The following is a 19,169-nucleotide window of genomic DNA, read 5'->3' as shown; positions in this document are numbered from 1 at the left end:
AGTTGATTAACCCTGGTGACATTGTGAAACTGGCTGATGTTCAATTCATATACTTACCGAGTCAATATTTAAACGACAGCAATGCACAGAATATAACAGTACCACAGTGGCATGTGAGGGGAACCAAACCCCAATTTGTGTGAGGTCACTGAACAATGGGACTGCCTATGGAAATGACAGACAATCTGTAATCCAGCAACACAACCTCATGATTAGAAGCATAATTTAATGTGTTTTGGATGGATTCCTTTATTTTAATTCCAATTTGGAACAATGAATTAGGGCTGTTAGTATGCTGAGAAAAATATTACCACCCTGAGACATCTATTGTAATGTAAAGACACATAAACAATTGACGTGTTTCAAGACAAGGAAACACACAATCTTAAGACGTAAGAAACCGGGCTCTCGATCACCGACATAGATCATACATTTAGAGGGGGTGCTCTTTTACAGCTTCGTTCGATGAAAGAAATTACATCCAAGTCGCATCTCTGTAATTCAAGCCATCTCAATTCCCGTTCCATCTTGAAGTTTTAGGCTTAGGATGCATGGATTATACTGTATCGCAATCGACCATATGTTGGTTGTGCGAATGCGTGATTTTATGTAAATCACCTGCTTTCTGTTGCCTGTCGCGTTCCTTTTGAAAGCCGTCTCACTTGTCCCTTCACACCGGAATTGTGATTGACAAGGGAATAAAACGCATAGCAGATCAACAACATATACTGCAGTGACATCATTTTAATTAGTTAATTAATTAATTAACAATAATTTTCACAAATGCGAAAATCATATTTCCAATCTCTATCTTAGTATTCATGCAATATTATTCATTAATGTCACCAGACCGAAATGATTATGCTATGCATATATCGTAATTCAATTTAAACCAAGGCAGTCGCCATCTTGATTTTGTAACATAATGTATTGATGTAATTAAATCAAATACAAGCGGAATGGGTCGTTCGGGTTCACAGGAATCATGACTTTTATATAGAGGTAATTTCATGTACAGGAAGAAACACCCAGACATGTTGGCATAACAGATTAGTCTAGATTTAACTACACATTCAAGACCTCATTAAAAGAAATCGGATAATGTATCATACATCATTCAAACACTGTTCACGATGTCAATCCCACCAAACTATATCAAATTGAAAATTCGTTACAGCGCTCGGCAGTATAACAAGATTCAGGTAAAAGCGCGCATGCGCATGCACTGATGAACTCGTTGACTTTTCATGGGTGAGTAAAACAGAATTTGCCCGATTGTTGTATACTGCCAGGCTAACATATTAAATTACATAGCCAGTGAAACTGTATTGCCATCGAGGCTATTCCCTTCAATTACGAGTTTCATGCAATTTCCGCTTCACTAAACGACTGGCTACGGTCCGAAACGAACGTCTTTTCAAAACTAATGTTTTTCAAGGCCATTTAAAGATTTCACGAGTTTAATATTTCCGTTTCTACATCAACCATATTGTTAGAATTGGACGAAAGTGGTTTGTGTCTTCGGGCAAACCGGCTTACCCATTTGAGTGGACGTGATTCAGAGTCGAACAAGACAGGCAGATAAATGCACATTTTCTGCGTACACATAACACATCATATGAAAAAAACTAAACACAAACTCTCGTGTGTTGAGGATATACGAGGCCTGAGAAGCAGAATTCGGAAATATTTGAAAACAGTTAAACATTGACGATTAGACTTTTAAATAATAAGTATGTCGACTAATACAACCCGATATTTCAGATGAGCAATGTGAATGCAAATTCATTCACAGCATTGAAGTTTATAATACCAAGAGAAAACTCTTATCTAAGAAAAGTTGTAAATTTGATTGCTTTCTGCGAGTCATCATAAATCTAAAATAGTCAGTGAGATACCAGACAAAAATTTTAAGTATGCAAATTAGAACACCTAACAATATGCTAATTTATGAAAATTACAAATTAAATAATTAATATACACAAATTGCGACCAAAAACTAATCAGAACGGGATCATTTCAATGACATATTTTGAATGATTCTTGAGATAGAGTGGAAAGCTTAAAAGCATATTGAAATGGTTCCTTGAAATATGATGGAATATTCTAAAGATGTCAGTGGAACACCTATACAGAGGGGGGGGGGTAGCAGGAGGTACAGTTTTACGGGAAATAAAAAGGGCTTTTTACAATTTACAAGGAAAAAAAACGTTTTTACAGTTTAAAGTAAAAATTTTATTTTGCAGTGAATTGTGTCATCTAGCCGTTTTACAGTTTCTAAAATGTAATTTCCCTGGATTATTCTTTATCGTCTAACCTGTGATTACAGAATTACGGAATTTATTGTTTTCAATTTACGTTGTACGAACAACAAAATATTGCAATTACGACGAACACACACACAGTTCTGCCCACTAGTTCATAGCTGCAACATGTTTACGTATATTGAATGTTGTTTACATGTCCTACACGTCTGCAATGAGTCATAACATTATCCAGCAATAACGTACGATGACGTTAGGTCATCAGCCTCTTTTGACGTTGGCGGCAATACTTCTAACTAACCTACTTCACAGTTCATACGACATTTAATAGAAAAAATGGTTATTTTTGAATCTGAATAAATACTGAACATGCGCAGCTACTCCCAATTAAAAACACAGTTTCAAAATCAGACATTCATGTTAATACCGGAATCCCACGAGAGTTATACAATTGAATTAAATTGAAGATTTACAAAAGGCATCTAAGGTTCAATTTAATCTAAGTCGGCAAAGATAAGTAGTGTCGCTGTGCCGCTTTTAGTACCAGGTTTATCGTACGCGTGAGATAGAAATAAGTAAATTAGAAATACAAAATTCCCACAAGACATAGGAACGGACACGTCTCGTGCAAAGTACTAGGCGCCAAGAGTATGGTCTATTTTTATATTTTGTTGTAAATCGTGTCGCCAATAGTAAACATGCCACATGGCTAAGTATTATTTTTAGAATATGCCAACTAAAATTCTGCTTATCGCAATTTTGTCTGGAGATGCCATTAGCGTTTTCCAAGCTGCCGATTTTAAATGGCACTGGAACGTTTCATGTGCATGTCTTAGTGACGGTCCAACTGAATAAGTAGTAAACACCATACTCGAGGTTATACACGCAGTTAATATTCAGGTAGGTTAAAATTTCATGATTTGGGTGAAATTTTGCTCATCTGGGTTAGAACATATAGGTACCTGGAAGACGATGTCAGCAGACGATTTGAAGCAGGCGACAAAATCAAGTTTATCTCTCGCACCACGAATACTGTTTTGGTAATGTTTTGGGTAACACATATATACTTCTTGGACGAGGTTATGCGCATTGCCGGAAACAATTATATCTGTTGGAGCAGACGACACGATCAAAGACATCAATATTGTGATGTCTGGGTAAAAACATAAGCACACGGACACTCACCTGACAAAATGGAGGCAAATGCAGCTATCATGAACGACAAAATGACAGCGGGACCGGCGACGTTACGGGCGACTAAACCGGACACCACGTACATACCAGTACCAATGCAGCTTCCGACGCCTAGCGAAACTAAATCCATGGTGGACAGACATTTTGACAATGACCCAGATATCGGGACGTTTGCAATTTCCGCCGACGAGTCGATCGCTTTTTTCCGCAACAACCTTTCCAGAAGTTCGCTCCAGCTGAACCCCATCTTTGAAAGCAGACGTAACGACGAAAACGATCCGACTCGAGTCTGCGCAGTACACTTAATCCAGTGATCAGAAGAATCCCAACATCAAGACAGAGGAACGCGTAGATTGGGTACTATTTGAGAGCCACGTGAGAAAGCCAGAAACGCCGGGAACCAATGGGTGGCAACGTATTGGTCTTTGAATCTGTAAATAAAAAAAGGTAATTCAGTGATAAATCAGACACAAATAAGTAACCTTTAAAGCCCACTGAGTAGTTATTGTCCATTCCTATCCCATTAACAATATTATCTTACCCATTAGCTGTAATTTGCATGGATCTCAAGTCTTATCATTTTCACTCTATCTGCGATAATATGTAGGTGATGATAATCTCCATTAAATTGTGCAAGCGAACTAGAGCCCACTCGAAAATAATGAACTTATGATTGCTTTTAAAGATATAATATGGACGAAAAATCCAAATTTTTTTGGTATTGTTGTATGATATTGTATAAATAGAAACATTGGAATATGATTTATCGTGAACTGAACACAATCTGTTCTAAGTATTATTTCGACGAAACAAATGAATGTACGTCCTGCAAACGCAACATGTGTGGTTTATAAATACTTATATATATTCATTTATCATAAGGCCAGACTTTTTTTATTCTTTGTTTCTGGAGTTTTTATAAGGCAATTTTTTTGAGGAGGGTGGAAACAAAATTAATTCTTTTTTTCCATTAGATTAGTGTGATTCTCAAAGAATTGTAAGTGAGATCATTGATCGGAGAGAAGAAATGAAATAACATTTTATTCCATGTATAACCTTGTTTCTCATCTGCGGGAGACTTCGGTACTTTGAGAATGATACTCCCACGAAAATGCAACTTGGATTTGCTATGCGGCGGGCAGTAAAACATGAAGATAAAAATAAAAAATTTTTAGCATTTTTTTTTGCGCTTACAAGTCGGCGGGCGCGAGAAATTACGCTGAAATAACATTTAATTTTTATTTCATTTTCGGTTCCTGTTCATTCGGCGGGTTCGCGAAACAAGGGATAATAAAAGTCTGGCCTAACCTGTACAATTGACTATACAATATATGGTGCACTGCAACAAACTCGTAATTTATTCACTTGACACTTTGACTTCCAAGCCAAATGTTATGATTTTGTCACAAAGTAAATTCGCATTATAATTGTTTTCGTGTCTGAAAATGTTAATCAAAAGTAAGTAATGAAATATATACATATATTAGATATAAAATTATAGAAAAGTACATACACATTTTGAAAAATTCCGCTTGCATATTTTAGCGGGGAAATGAACATATTGACGTCACCGAAGGTTATAGGGACTTTGGCGTCACGCAATGTCTTGGAAAACAGTGTCTTGTTTTATATAAAAAGTTGCCAGGATACAGTGTATCAGGGAGAAATATCTGTAAAATATCATTCTTCAACTCACAAATAATTGAATAGAATACTATTTAGCATAATCTTATAAACAAAAAAATTATCTGAAACCACGGGCTTATCTATCAGTTAACTTACGTCACCGGAAGTTGTCAACTTACGTCACTGGAAATGACCCAACTTACGTCACCGCTGTGTGTCAAGGGGCAATAGAAAGAGATATCAAGTTCCGGTTTAGAATCAACTTGCCATCATCAGGTGGGTGTATACGTAATAAATTCTACGTAATGTACACTTTAACTTTAGCAATATAACAAGTGTTTCACGGCCATATAAGAGAACCTTGGTTGTATCAAGCAGTAAGTGACAGCTTCTAGTATAACACCATGTGTAATGCTTGAAAACACATGTTCTCCGCCAGTGCAATCAGAACTGACAGGAAGTGTCTGTCAAAGATTTCAATTAATCCCTCGAGGATGACATCTAGATTGATTAACATCCGGGAAATTTAGTTACAATGGCCATCACGAATGATTACCATAATCGCATCAAAAGAATTCGTAGATTGACAAACAGTTCTTTTTAAATCATCTTAAATGTCAGAGATTGAATGCAACATTTTTAGTTCTATTTTTGTTGTTGATCTCCCACTGCATGCACAAGTAAAGATCGTAACTAAAATATTACACGCGACAAGTGGAAAACCATGTATACCGCCCACACGTATTAGTTAAAATGAATAGGTCACTTATAACTGATACCCAGACCATGCAATCTCTGTTACTGTAACCTCACTCATTACTCATCAGTTTTCTTACTTCGCTATTTTCGCTGATAACCAAAACGCGCTAAACTAGATCCATGTGTGTCAATTTATAAAAGAACTTATTGTTTCACTGGCCGATCAGTGCATTTAAAACCCAATGAATAAAACTCATATATAAGAACACGATGAATGATTTGACGGGCGGTGCAACCTCTATTCCGTGAAACTGTAAGCGGTGTGCTCATTTGGCTGAACGGGAAAGCGACTTACTTATGCAAATGAGAGACAGCGAAAAGCCCGGAAAACACCTATGAAACTGGCTCTGGGCATCTTGTTTAGTGTTTTTATCTTTTTAATAGTGGGATTTTGTTTTCGATTTTGTGAAATCTGGAAATGCTGGTAACCCCATTGCACAACTTTCTCCTTACATGTACAGCGATACACATGCCGACTGATGCACTACGAGTGGAGTGGCTATCCATCATTCCAGAATAACGATCGTTTCTCTTGACCACTCGCCACATTGACCTCGGTAACCACGGCAACCCATTATCGACAATCATTACACTTAGATTAGACATATTAGTCTATCAAGTCCCTTGTCAGTGAAGTAATGTACACACACTGAGTCGCGATCGATGCGCTGTCCCGAAGTCCATTTATAAGTGTGGTTACCAATAAAACACAACGTTTTAGCAAATATAGTCATGAATGCCGGAGAAGTTATTTGTTTGAATTTAAATAGAGATCTCTTGGTGAGTACTAATCATTGTATGGATTTCAATGATTTGAATATTATTCAAATTTACATACAGGGGTAATATGCAACTCCCGTCCACCCTTAACATGACCACCAACTTATTGATGTGTACTGGGGCATAGATGTTTAAAGAGCGGTGGTCGTGGCGCATCATATATTCGAATTTCAAAAATAACAATCGGTGAAACAATGTAACATACCATTTTCCGTTCACAGCGAGATCCCGCGTTATGCGTGAAATCGAACGTAAAAACAGGACAAACAGAAGTCATAGCGTCGCAGTGGCAACAAACATCGCGTGGGATTCGACAAACGCGAAAGTATTTTGGGGGATATTTCCATGCTTAATAATGTGCTGTACACATTTATGATGGCCAATTTCGGTGAAGTAAGGGTATTAAAACGCAATATTCCCCTGACAAAGATCGGATTTTCGGTGTGAGCCACGAAAAAAAGAAATTTGAGTTCAAAATCTAATCGTTTGAATTTTACGGCAGACGTTCGGCGCGCGTCTTTCACGCAACTCTCGAGATCTCGCAGTTGTGCGGAAAATCACCTATTAACACGCGTTGTGTACGTCGCTATGAGTTTTATGTCTAACAGGGCAAGGCGCGACGACCATCGCCCTTTAAAAAATCACGTAAACATGAGCGAATCGTTTAAAAGGCGACACGCTACCGTAAAGTTAGCAAGCTGACGGTTAAAAGCTTATTACTACTCATTTGGATGTTTTCAACAAAAAATCTGCCTTTGCAGTAATGATAACAGTTCACAGCAATATATTCAGAATTGGCGCATGGAAAAATGTAAGTTGAGCTATAATCCGATTCTATATCACGATAATGTAGATTTAATAATTATTCGTTGCATGAATTCAGCAGAATCTCAACCGTAGGTCAACGAATTTGCGAAAAGCAATTTAAAAATCTAAGTTTTTCTTTTAACAGCTGACAAGCGTACATGCTCGGAGTGGGAGACTCCAGCTGAGAACACGTTCGAAGTACAAACATAGTCGTCGTCTTGTAGAGACCTGTCATGTGAGCACCGTTTCCTCGGCTGCTATGACGTCAAATGATGATTACATGTGTATCGGAAGACATTTTGAAGTGCCGAGTATATATCGATGGTATTCGAAGTCTCGTGAAAACGATTTGAAGCACGTACTTGCAAGATATCCGTCACAAATTCAGCGAATAATTCCCAAGACTCAATATAGCAATTGTCTCACATATATGATGCAGATTTAGCCGTTTTTCAGTCATAGCGGAGTAACATTAAGTCATACACTTGGACGTGGTGGGGTTAAATTTGAGTGATGCGCTCATAGCAGGTAAACTAGTTCGTACAAATGCACAAAACGGGAACTTTGTTTTCTTTTTTAAAGCCATAGCGTCTACCCAGAAATATTTGCTTTTTTGTTATCGTCGCTCAGGACTCAATTCCCGCGCGTGCGCAGGTGGTGACCCTCTGCTTTAACATAGTTTTAAACAGGCAAATTGTCAAGGCGTTTTTAAAAAAGCTTTCCGATTTCATCGTGATTCCGGTGTATGTCAAAGTGTTGGTAAAATACAGAAAATAACTTTTGCTAGAAGACATCCAGGTTGTCATGACAATGTAACACATAAGCATTACTTTACATATGATAAAATTGAACGCTGCCATGCACATTTCACGTTTCTGAAACACATCAAAAGCAAAGCTATGCTGTAAATTAATTCCCAAGATCTACTATAGTATCCATGGCAACGATTGAAAAGCTGTCATAGCTGTTTTCGATTTTCTAAAGCGACTGTCGAGTTGCGTTTGTTAACGTAACTTCCGTTTCTTTATCACTTGCAATCACGTGACGCGGACTTGGTTGTATAGTAATTAACAATTTGAATGCAGACATCTCTTATTCCGTCTTCCGTTCACACGCTGTTTTTTTTTTTTGGACAAAAATGTATTTTGCTGCTGTATTTAAGTTACAGGGTACAATTGTTCATGTGAACGAGTTGAGTTCAACTTCAATATGACGGACTGACTTTTGGTAACCGCTAAATAAAAATTCGATATACATGTATCACTACGCATATTAGTGACTCAGTATCATCATGCATAATCATGACGCCGAATACAAATATTGTGGAAAAATTAGGCCTTAATACAGAAATATGTATAAATATCATTTATAAGCTGGTGAGCGGCGATCAGACATTGAAATTCCCATTGAATCTGACATAATTTATACTTTCGACTTTTGAATCGTTTTGTTAGAAATATCGGCCGCTATCTCAGTTTTAATCAACATTTACTGAACCTGTTGAGTTTAGGAAACGGAGCCTATGTTGTCTTAAAGTTTAGCAGGTCTATATTTCTTCCGACAATCTTATATGACGCTCAGTTACACCGTCAGTCGGTGCTTCCACGCATCATCCAAATTTTCTGTTGTATCGGACACGGCACGTGACTAATGAACCTTTAAATTTATTAGGCTTCATCATGATTGAGTCTGTTCAAAAAACTGTGGAGCGCCCGCACACTCGTAAGGGGCTGTCAGTGCAAATTATTGTTCAGATAAATTTTTTCAGGACGGTGTTACTGTATTTTTTTATTCTTAGTTCAGATATGTTTATCAAAATTCTACCCACCCTTGAGTTTGTAACGGTTAGCCTCGGGGTTAGCCTCTGTTCTGAGCCGTAATAACCATGATTTATACAAAGCTAGAGTCACTGTACCTGAATTTCACAACGTGTTTATACTGGTTGCTGTGGTTATACCTCAACGACGACAGAAAGAAAAACAATCCGTCCTAAAAAAAATAGCATGTTCTTTTTTCAAAACACGTCAAATGAGCTGTGGCAAACAAGTCCCAGGAAAGCCCAGGAACGAGTACTTATATAATCGATCCCTTATCTGTCGCAGCGCGCGCTTACTAGTGACGTACGACTAGAGGTCACAAAGAAGTTAAACAGCACCGAACATTCATGATGTGGCTATATTGTATTAAACACTGAATAAGTAATGAATGTTTAGGCTAATATTGTTCATGGATAATTACACCAACATAATAACCAAATTTCAATAATTTGTGTATTCCAGGCGGTTTTTCCGGTCCCACTGTACGTAAAGACAACGCGTTTGTTTAGCATAACTCGAATCAATATCCTCGTTTAAAACAGATTACTACTCAAATCTCCTGGGATGCAGCTGCAATCATCGGTTGCCATGACAACCTATAACCGAATATTACAACATATTATTTACTGGGAACACACACTAAAAATTGAACTAGCACGTATTTACTATTATGGCATAACTTATGCGAACGTTGAAACGCCTGGTAAGCATTATTAGTAGAAATAAAAGTTACGTGGTTCGACTGGATAGGCAAATGTACACGCGTGAAAGTCAAAGCAGTTCAGCCTTGCGCAAAATACGCATGCGTCGTATCCGTCGTCTTATTTGCCCGCCGGCGTGCTGAGAAGCGGTGTAAAACTCCAATGTTCATTATAAGAAGAAGAAGATAATTTAAAAAGGAAACCACAAAACTTTAGCAAAAAATAAATTGAAATTTTATTAACAACAGTGAAATATCGAATTCATTTCGCTGGAATTTTCGAAGAAATGAATATTGCTCGGGCTCGCAATTATGATTGACAGCCTCTCCTAATAGGCGGCGTAAGAAATGGAGCACGCAGCAAATGTCAGAAGGGCAGATTCATTTACATGTTACCATGGCAACATCTCATTCACGGCGGAGAGTGAACTGTACAAGGGATTTACACAGTCATTTGTGTGCATTTTAATTCCGTAATTTCCAATGAATTTCATGGCAGCTTCACTGTGTCTTCAAAACAGTCAGGCTACATGAGGACATCACGTGCCAGTGCTTCAAAAAATGTCACTGAATTTTAGATTCTCACCTGATTATTCGTTTTCAATTTGAAACCTTTATTAGGTATTTGAATTTAGGACGCTATACAACTAGTATTAGCGCGGAATTTATCTCAGATGCGTTTTAATAAAATAAAAACCGGGACGGAAATTCGAACTACAAAAAAAAAAACACTCGTGAAACAATGAAAGTACACGCGTGCGAAATGCTGGTAATTGTTTTCAAATCTATAAGTGAAGTTAAATGAATAAATTATTTCCGAGAGCATTTGTTTTTGCGTTTTAATTTATTTCAATATATACACTCACAGGTTCAAACATTTAATTTAATTTAATTTAATTCGAGAATCGTGAAATGATTCAAAGACATTTATGTCATTCACATTAAAAGGTACAGCAACACTGGTCATGATTGTAAATTAAGACATCTGATGCGATAATTAAATTATTTTGCAGTGTTACAGTATTACTCTGATGGAAAATCGAAAGCTTTTTATGAAGCTTTGTGTATATAGCCGGTCGTATTCGAGTTTGGTATGAATTTGAATCCAACATTCCGGTTGAAGTAAATTTATGCTCGCTTGTATGTTAATCTAGACACTGACACTGGCGAAATATATAACTTTTAAAACAAAATGACGTAATCATTTTTCGGCCAACTTATCGCCCCCCCCCCCATTCCAGAATCCTAGATCCGCCCCTGTAGTTGGTCAAATAAACTGATCAGGCTAATAACGCTCCCCCAACAGCTTTATCCCTATACCGAGAATGGAATCAACTTAGATTATCAAGTTCAGTTGCACGGCCTTGTTTCACTCAATTTGCTTGATTTGTGGTTTGTACAATACATTGTACGATATTTCATTTGATTGGATTCGGGATTTCTGGCGGAAATTGATCTTAGCCGAATGTCATTTACATGTCAAGCTTGCGACAGTTAGAGAGAGCGCTGAGTCGTAAAATACACACACTTGAGGCGATGATAAAACATACACCGGAAGTACAGTGAGGCGGAAGAGACACGAAATTACATGCTGCGCATAATCACGTGGTATAGGGGCATAAGCAAGCATACTGGTTGCTTTGTCAAGATATTCACTTCATAACTCTCTAAATGTCAGCTTACTGTGACGTGTGTATATTTGTCTTCATTATACATATGCTCTGTCTGGCAATCAGTCGTCTGCTTGACTTTCCCGCCAATCGTGTGAATGTGACACGCATACAGTCGTCATACGCATGCTCTGTTTGGCTCGCAGTCGTCTGCTTCCTAACAGCCATAAATTGGAACATAAATATATGCATAAACCACATGTACTAACAATGATGAGTGACTCCAAATACGAACTTAAAAACCTCGGTTAACTTGAAACTGTATTTCAAGACATACATGCTTCAAGATAAAGAGCGGCAGTCGTCGTGCCGCGTCCTGTTCGGTATGGGACTCAACGCGTGTAAAACACTTTGTTTATTTACATGAAATTCGAACACGCGCTGTATGACGACCACCGCGCTTAATATAGACATTGTTTTATGTACTAGGTGAAATGATATGCACATTGCCTAACTTTTGAACAACATGAGTCATCTCAACGTGCCCGGCAACATGCGAATATATAATTACAGGCGGATAGACTTGTTTTGAATGATTGATCGACCTACTACTATCACCCATAATTCCCGAGGTAAATCGTCACCAGAACAAAACCAATATAGTGGTATCTATGAACGTTTCCACATAATTTCGAGCAGCATATCCTGAGGTGGCTGCAACTGATGGTTGACATAGCAACGAGTGGGAAATATAGGCAATTAGTTGAATTGTTTAATTCAATTTCTCGTGGCAACTAAGTCACTGCCTTGAACGGAAGAGTTGTGTATCTTCTTTGTTGAATAAAAAATAATCAATATAACGGAGTTGTGCTCAAATGAATGTAGTTGGCAGGTGAATTTCTCGCGGCGGGTTAAAGAACGTTTCTAACAATGTCTGGTATTATATTTCAGAGAAACGGCAGGTTGTTGATATCGCAGTCATCGATTATTGAATTTCCGTTCCGTATGAGTCTTGGGTTGCCACTATACGCGACTTCGGTCAAATGTTCTCTACTTTGCATAACATGTCTCACTGAGACTTACAATTTCTCGGTTATTAATGATACGTACAATACAAAATACTTGGGTTCACTTGGGTTTTCATGTCAGAAGATTTAGGTGAAACACTAAGTTAAGTAAATACATTTTATAATTAAATACATAATTATAGTATGTAATACAACTATTAATTGGCCTCTTTCATTCAATTCCCGGTTGGGTTTCTATGTGGAGTAAATGGGGCATACAAACGACATAGTTCGACCCCGGGCCCATACAATGCTGAGTGAATCACCAGTACCGATTCGACTAATGACACTAAAGACGAGCCAATCCCAGGTAGTGTACCATACGCTCATGGAGATACCACAGTTTGTCCTTTCCATGACTACATTCATCTGACTTTTCATTATGCACATTGTTTATCCCAATGGTCTTGGTGGTTGGGGAGAAGCCAACCAGGCATAAAGTACAGTTTTGCAAAAAGTTACAGTAAAAACCCCCTTTTTTTTCGATGATATAAATGACAGTCTTCTTTTAAGAAGCCATGTTTGCTCGCATTTAAGTCACGTCCTTTCGCATTGAAAATTGCTATTTTTAGACCGCGAGTCTTCGAAGCAGAAAGCAAGATAAAAGTTTTCGTGCCCTACGATATCTTGATTTGATCTAGAGCTTTCTCTTCATGAATAAATTACTTATCCGCCTGTCCCCATAGAACATCTCATGTTATTTCCCCCGTATTTCTGATAATGCTAGTGACACTATGCAAGTTGTTTGATGTCGAGGTCGCATCGTTTGAGATTTTCTGCTAACTACAGATTGAAATGCCGCGCCACGGCGCGGGGCCGGGTTACACTATTCCTCCGCGTAACTTTGGTCGGCAAGACTGCAGGCTCGTTCGTAGTTCGTGCATAACACCCATCTTCAACACTTGTTTATCAACATTTAACAAAGGAGTTCATGGTACTATAAGTCTGTCGTTTATCTGCATACACTTAGTTATAGCACATAGAGGTCTGTCTATCTTAGTTGTTTATTACAATCATAAACCCTTTCTCTAAGGGTCTACGTACTCAGCTAGGAACACGAATAAGGCGGATAATTAGAACGTAAGCGAACAAAAATATCACATGACACATACACTCACAAATGATCGTATGAGCACGAATACCCAAAGTTGCGCAAAGCGATTGTACTTTTAATTGTTGTAGTGAGAATCCTTTTCATGAATTCCGCTACTGGAAAATATAAAATCTAACTGGACCCTGATTGTGGTCCGGCCCCGATAGGCGATCTTAATCCTAGCTAGATTTGTTTCAAGTTTGATACAGTCTATGCATTTTAATTGGACTTGTATTCATCCTATGCGACTACGTTGTTCAATGAACTACGGTTGGGTATGTTATTTTATCTTCTTTGCTAACAGCCGGCAGTGTCGCGGTGTTGTTAAGATATCATATAATGAAGAATATTGTCACTATCTCTGTAAAGAAGTCACCTGCGCGCAGACAAGCGTCTATTCTAGCGTAAGACAAGACGTAGACAGGCGTAGACAAGCGTCTATGTGCCTGTGCGTTTTTACCGGGCGTTGTCATCGTCCCTTTATAGAACTCGATTCCCGTGCATATACAGGTGATGAGCCTTCCGCTTTAAATACGTAAACACATAAAAATACAACATGTTCTATTGTTTCACTATAAAAAACACGCTTCGAGAAAGATTGTAACTTTAGCGTGTGTTATTACCGTCGCTTGGGACTCAATTCTCGCGCGTGACGACCCCTTCGCTTTTAAACATAAGAACGGAAACATTTATCTACGTTCCCTGAAATCTGAGACGCCTACTCAAAGCGATCAATTTTAATCTTCAGTATCGCTAGAAAGAAATAATAAGACATCAATTTAAGATGTAAACTTTAATTATGCACAATTCGTTGTGAGCTTTAAGGATACGACGGCTCGTGGTAACGTGGGCTGTCATGGACAACAGCACCGGATTTACGAAAGCACGTTTCCGTTCCAGAAATTCCACTCATGCCCAAAGAAGCATTGTGGCGGAAGCAGCTTCATCATCTTAGCGCCAGTCTTGTTTCAACAACGGCTCTTATATTGAATGGTGCGATTTTAACTACGCTGGGTGTATCCGCCCCATTATTACGATGTGGCTGTATCAATGTTATTATTGGTCTAGCAGGCATGCGGTTGAACTGGCGGGCAGCTTACTGAGAAGTTTCATCTTTTTATTCGTACCGTTGCCTGCAAACATCATGTTTAAATGTCTATCTGTCTGCCTGTCTTTATGTATATTCATTTTCTAGGATTACCTGTAATTCACAGGACCCATCCATTATGTTGACTCTTGTACATGGACAGCAGGATACTTGGCTTTGATTCTGATTGAACAATCATCGCACCAGGTAGTTGGAAGCATCCCTCACATTGCGCGCGTAATAAATATGTTGGCATGGAAACACGAACCCCACAGTGCCAAAAGAAACTACTCTTCGGCATGCAATACAAATTTCTCGTGACCTTCAATGCACTTCTAAATCAATGCTAATTATTGAAATATTAGACTGATAAAATTATGTACAGGCTTAAAGCGGGGGAGTCGTCACCTGCGCATGCGTCAGATGGCCATAGCATTTCATTGTTTACAAACAAGCGTCTACCCATGAGCCTTTGCGTTCATTAGCGTGTGTTGTTATCGTCGCTTGGGACTCGTGCGCGTGCGCAGGTGACGACCCTCCCGCTTTAAATGTAGACTAAGTTATTATTGTATTATTTGACGAATTTACCATGTACGTGTTGTTTAGTAGTAGCTCATTAAGGAAAAGAATTCAATTGGATATAATTAGTGCATTGTTTTACAGTCTTATTAAATAACGATGTTATTCACGTTTTCAATACCTGAATCAGGAATAGGGAAATGAAGAATCTATTCAGTAAGACTTGATTTCTGCAGATACAGCAACTATTCATAAAATAATCATTATACACCACTTGTGTTGTCAAGATTTAATGTTTCCATGGTAGGCAGCCACGTTTCTAGTTGGGGATTCCAGCAGCGAATATACGTAAACAATGAGCATTTTTGCTTGATATTTCATGTGAGACAATCGCGTTTGTCGACAATAAAGTGGCACTGCGTATAATATTTTTATTTGATAGTTATATTGGGTTATGGTTTATAATATATATACAACTTACAAAGCAGTCTTGAAAAATAGCGGCCATCTTGAATTTTTGAGTTGCTAACGATTCAACCTTATACAAACATTTAAGTCTATTTCATGCTTATATCACCATATAAACAATACTTCATAATATTTGCTAGGCTATTATTCGTATCGATTATTTAATAATTTTGGTACAATAAAGCTTTATTAAAGGTTGTTATCGTGTATATGTTACGTAATGACTAAGCAAAATTAGCAACTCTCCTGGCGACGGCGGGGAGCCCCGGTGTTGTAACACATAATATTATATAGAATATTCACTGATTGGATGGCGTGCGTGAAATGCTGTGAATAACTTCAAAACAAAACAGAAAACACGATGACAAAAATGGTCTGCCTAATATTGCTAGCAAACACATATTGTCGCAATTCCAAACTGAATTTGATGTTTTATGTCAAATAATTTTATAACCGTCTGAGCATCAACTTGCAAAGGCAATTTTTGCCTCATTTCACAAACCTACATAATCTTTTTTCATATTTTCCAAAATGTTTTTTTTACTATATGTAGGTCTAAAATAAACACAATATTCACAATAAAAGCGCTACTTGGTTATACATTTTGAAATTTCTGACAAAATTCCCAAATGGGAATTTTTTTGACAATTACCATGGGAAACCATGTAAAGGCATCATGTGTCAGTGATTATCTCATGGAATAAATAGTATTCCCCAGAAACTTAAAATAATTCGTGACAATTAGAATTACCCATCTTATAACAAAATACTATTTTTCATCGAAATTTATTTTCAAATATGATGTGATCTTTTCCCCATTTAAACTAATTAAGGGCAGGGTCAACGCTGGTGTAAACATCGTTTACTATGCTACTACCACAGTCCAGTACGATTGTCACTATAGACTGAGTTTGTATTCCACATGTATACAGAAGAAACAACAAGATAACAATGCGTCCACAAATAACCTTGTCGCTTGAGTGCACTGTATTATATTAATATTAATAATTGAAGACGCTCTTTCATGCATAGAAACAAATTTGCCAGCATAGTATAATAGTTGTATTTAAGCAACGCCCAGGTTGATTAAATTAGCACGGGTAAATGCCTAATGATACAAGAGCAATGAATTCGCTATCTTGTTGATTATGATTCTGAGGAATTTTGGAGACTTATCTCTGTAATTGGATAGCTCTCCGTGCTTCTTAGACTTTTGAAAATATATAGTGGGCATAAATTAATTGCGCGTTTTCGTAGGACATGTTCTCCCCGGCAAACTCCGAGACTGGGCATGGTGCACTTTAGGGATCGACCATTGAAATTCATGGGGTGGCTGAAAGATTTGTTGAAAACAAATTGCAAGCTTGACACCAAGAGAAAAAATCCATGTCAAATGAAGAAAAAATTCACGATAAAAATAATTTAGACAGCCACCTTCATGATGTAAAATATAGGATGCATGAACACGATTATCCAAACATAATATTGTCTGTTCTCTTGTCTAATATTCTTTTGTCGAAGTCTACGATTTGGCCACTTTTTCATTTCAAAATGGCCGCCAGAAAGAAATGAGTGCCTGCGAGAAACCACAAAAGCGCTGTTTCCATGGAAACAGACCGAATGCTATTTAAATTCCGTCAATTACCGCTAGCAATATAACAATTAATGATCGACTGTGAGTTTAAATCAGATTGTTTATTAGCTTCGTTATTTTTTTTCAAAAAATATATACATCATGCATTTCACATGACATGTTTACCACTATTCAATTATTTTCGAAATGAAACAATTTGAAGTAGAAATGGAAAAACTTTTTAAAAATAATGTGCAGCAGCATATATGTACACGGCCAGTCTAATGAGTTTCACTTAATTGTTCTCACGAGGAAATACTTCGAAGGGCATTAAATCCGATTTGTTATTCCCCATGCACACAAATTCATTGAATATGTTTGGAAATAAAACAAGTCCATGATGCTATTGTAGAAGCATTTAGACGGAACTTGACAGGTTCCGACAATAAAGGTAAATTATATCATCGCAACAAATCACTGAACCTGGACCTGACTTTTATTTATCGTCTGTCTCGTCCTCAATGAGATAAAGTCGCCTGAATAGAATGACAACCCTAATCAAATTGAATGAAAGATAAATAAATATTCTCTTGTTACTAGGGTGTTTTGATTGCTTTATTAAACAAATTGCATTATGTGTGTGCCTTTTTCTGTCATGTATACCCCCCCCCCCCATTTTATAGGAGCAGCCCGACGGCAGAAAGCTAAGCTTATTAAAGATTAATTTTGATGTTTCTACTGGCAACCGGATATTCGTATAATATTAAATGTGATCACAATTACAAATTGTCTTGAAATAATCAAAGCGGAAGTCGTCGGAATACATCAACAGACAGTATAGTCGGCAAGCGAGACGTTTTCGTGCCATGAGAACATGGAACATTACAGCATTGCTTTGTTCAGCCTACATGGAAAATATAGCAGAAAGATTGAGTCTAGGCAGAAAATAAACCAACGCGGCCTGCCTGCTTGAGCTAAGACAGTAGCAGAAAAAGAACCCCCGGCGGATTACGATATTACGTGGAGCAGACGTGGAAATAATATAAATGACAGTTCAAGAAAATGTATGAAATTTACTCACCTGTCAGATTGTCTCTCACGTCCCGTCAGTTTTTTAGATAGTACACTGAATCCTGGCTTGTGAAAATTAAATCAGCAAGCCCTGTTCTTGACAACCTTCCCGCCACTAGAAACCAAATCGTCACCTTCGCATGAAAACGGGATTTACCCAGAGCTGGTGAGAAAATAAAGTAAAAGCAGCCGAATTATGGTGCGCGGGGGCTTCTTCTTTGACTAACTGAGGATTTTAACGTCCACTGCCTTAGCCTAATAAAATTCCAAGTATTAAATTGCGCCAATGTAAATGAATGCATATAAATCATTTACACCGTGGATTGCTATTATGCTTGATCGAATCCGACTCCTCCTTCCTCGCGTTGAATCGAGTTGACTCCCTAGGAGAGTCAAAAATCGAATGTCTTCCAATGTGTCGTCTGCTCCGAGAGCATCACATTTCAAGGGAGAACCTTAGACGTGAACCGCATATTTTTGTGTTTGAAACATAATTTGAAGTCATTATACTGTGTTCTGACTCAAGGTTTAGCCCAGGCACAATTGAGCTTTTAATTGTGGCCGTGATTGACATTCTATTTCCCACAATTCACCAAACAGGATATCAATATGAGGCTACGAATTCACGTGGCGAAAATGAAACGAAACTGAGCTGTATCTATCCCCCCATCCAGATTATGGGTGATAATCGTACATTGAATTAATTTTAGTGATGATGTGTTTTGGGTGTAGGT

General features: G+C 37.8%; 1 protein-coding gene across 1 annotated transcript in view; it reads right to left on the bottom strand.

The window, feature by feature from the left end:
• LOC100367909 (solute carrier family 7 member 14) overlaps positions 1-18,716 on the bottom strand; it is a 47,471-nt gene extending 28,755 nt beyond the window's left edge. The window contains exons 1-2 of the mRNA XM_002730714.4: positions 18,446-18,716; positions 3,450-3,889 (exon numbers count right to left, since the gene is read on the bottom strand). Of these exons, the coding sequence (XP_002730760.1) occupies positions 3,450-3,705 (256 nt within the window). The 5' untranslated portion in view covers positions 3,706-3,889; positions 18,446-18,716. The remainder of the gene's footprint in view (positions 1-3,449; positions 3,890-18,445) is intronic.
• Positions 18,717-19,169: the final 453 nt, after the last annotated feature.

This window comes from Saccoglossus kowalevskii, chromosome 15, assembly GCF_978046115.1.
Source record: "Saccoglossus kowalevskii chromosome 15, keSacKowa6.1, whole genome shotgun sequence".
In the NCBI taxonomy this organism is placed as follows: Eukaryota; Metazoa; Hemichordata; class Enteropneusta; family Harrimaniidae; genus Saccoglossus; species Saccoglossus kowalevskii.
Note: the sequence above shows the minus strand (reverse complement) of the source record. Positions and strands in the feature narration are given on the sequence as shown.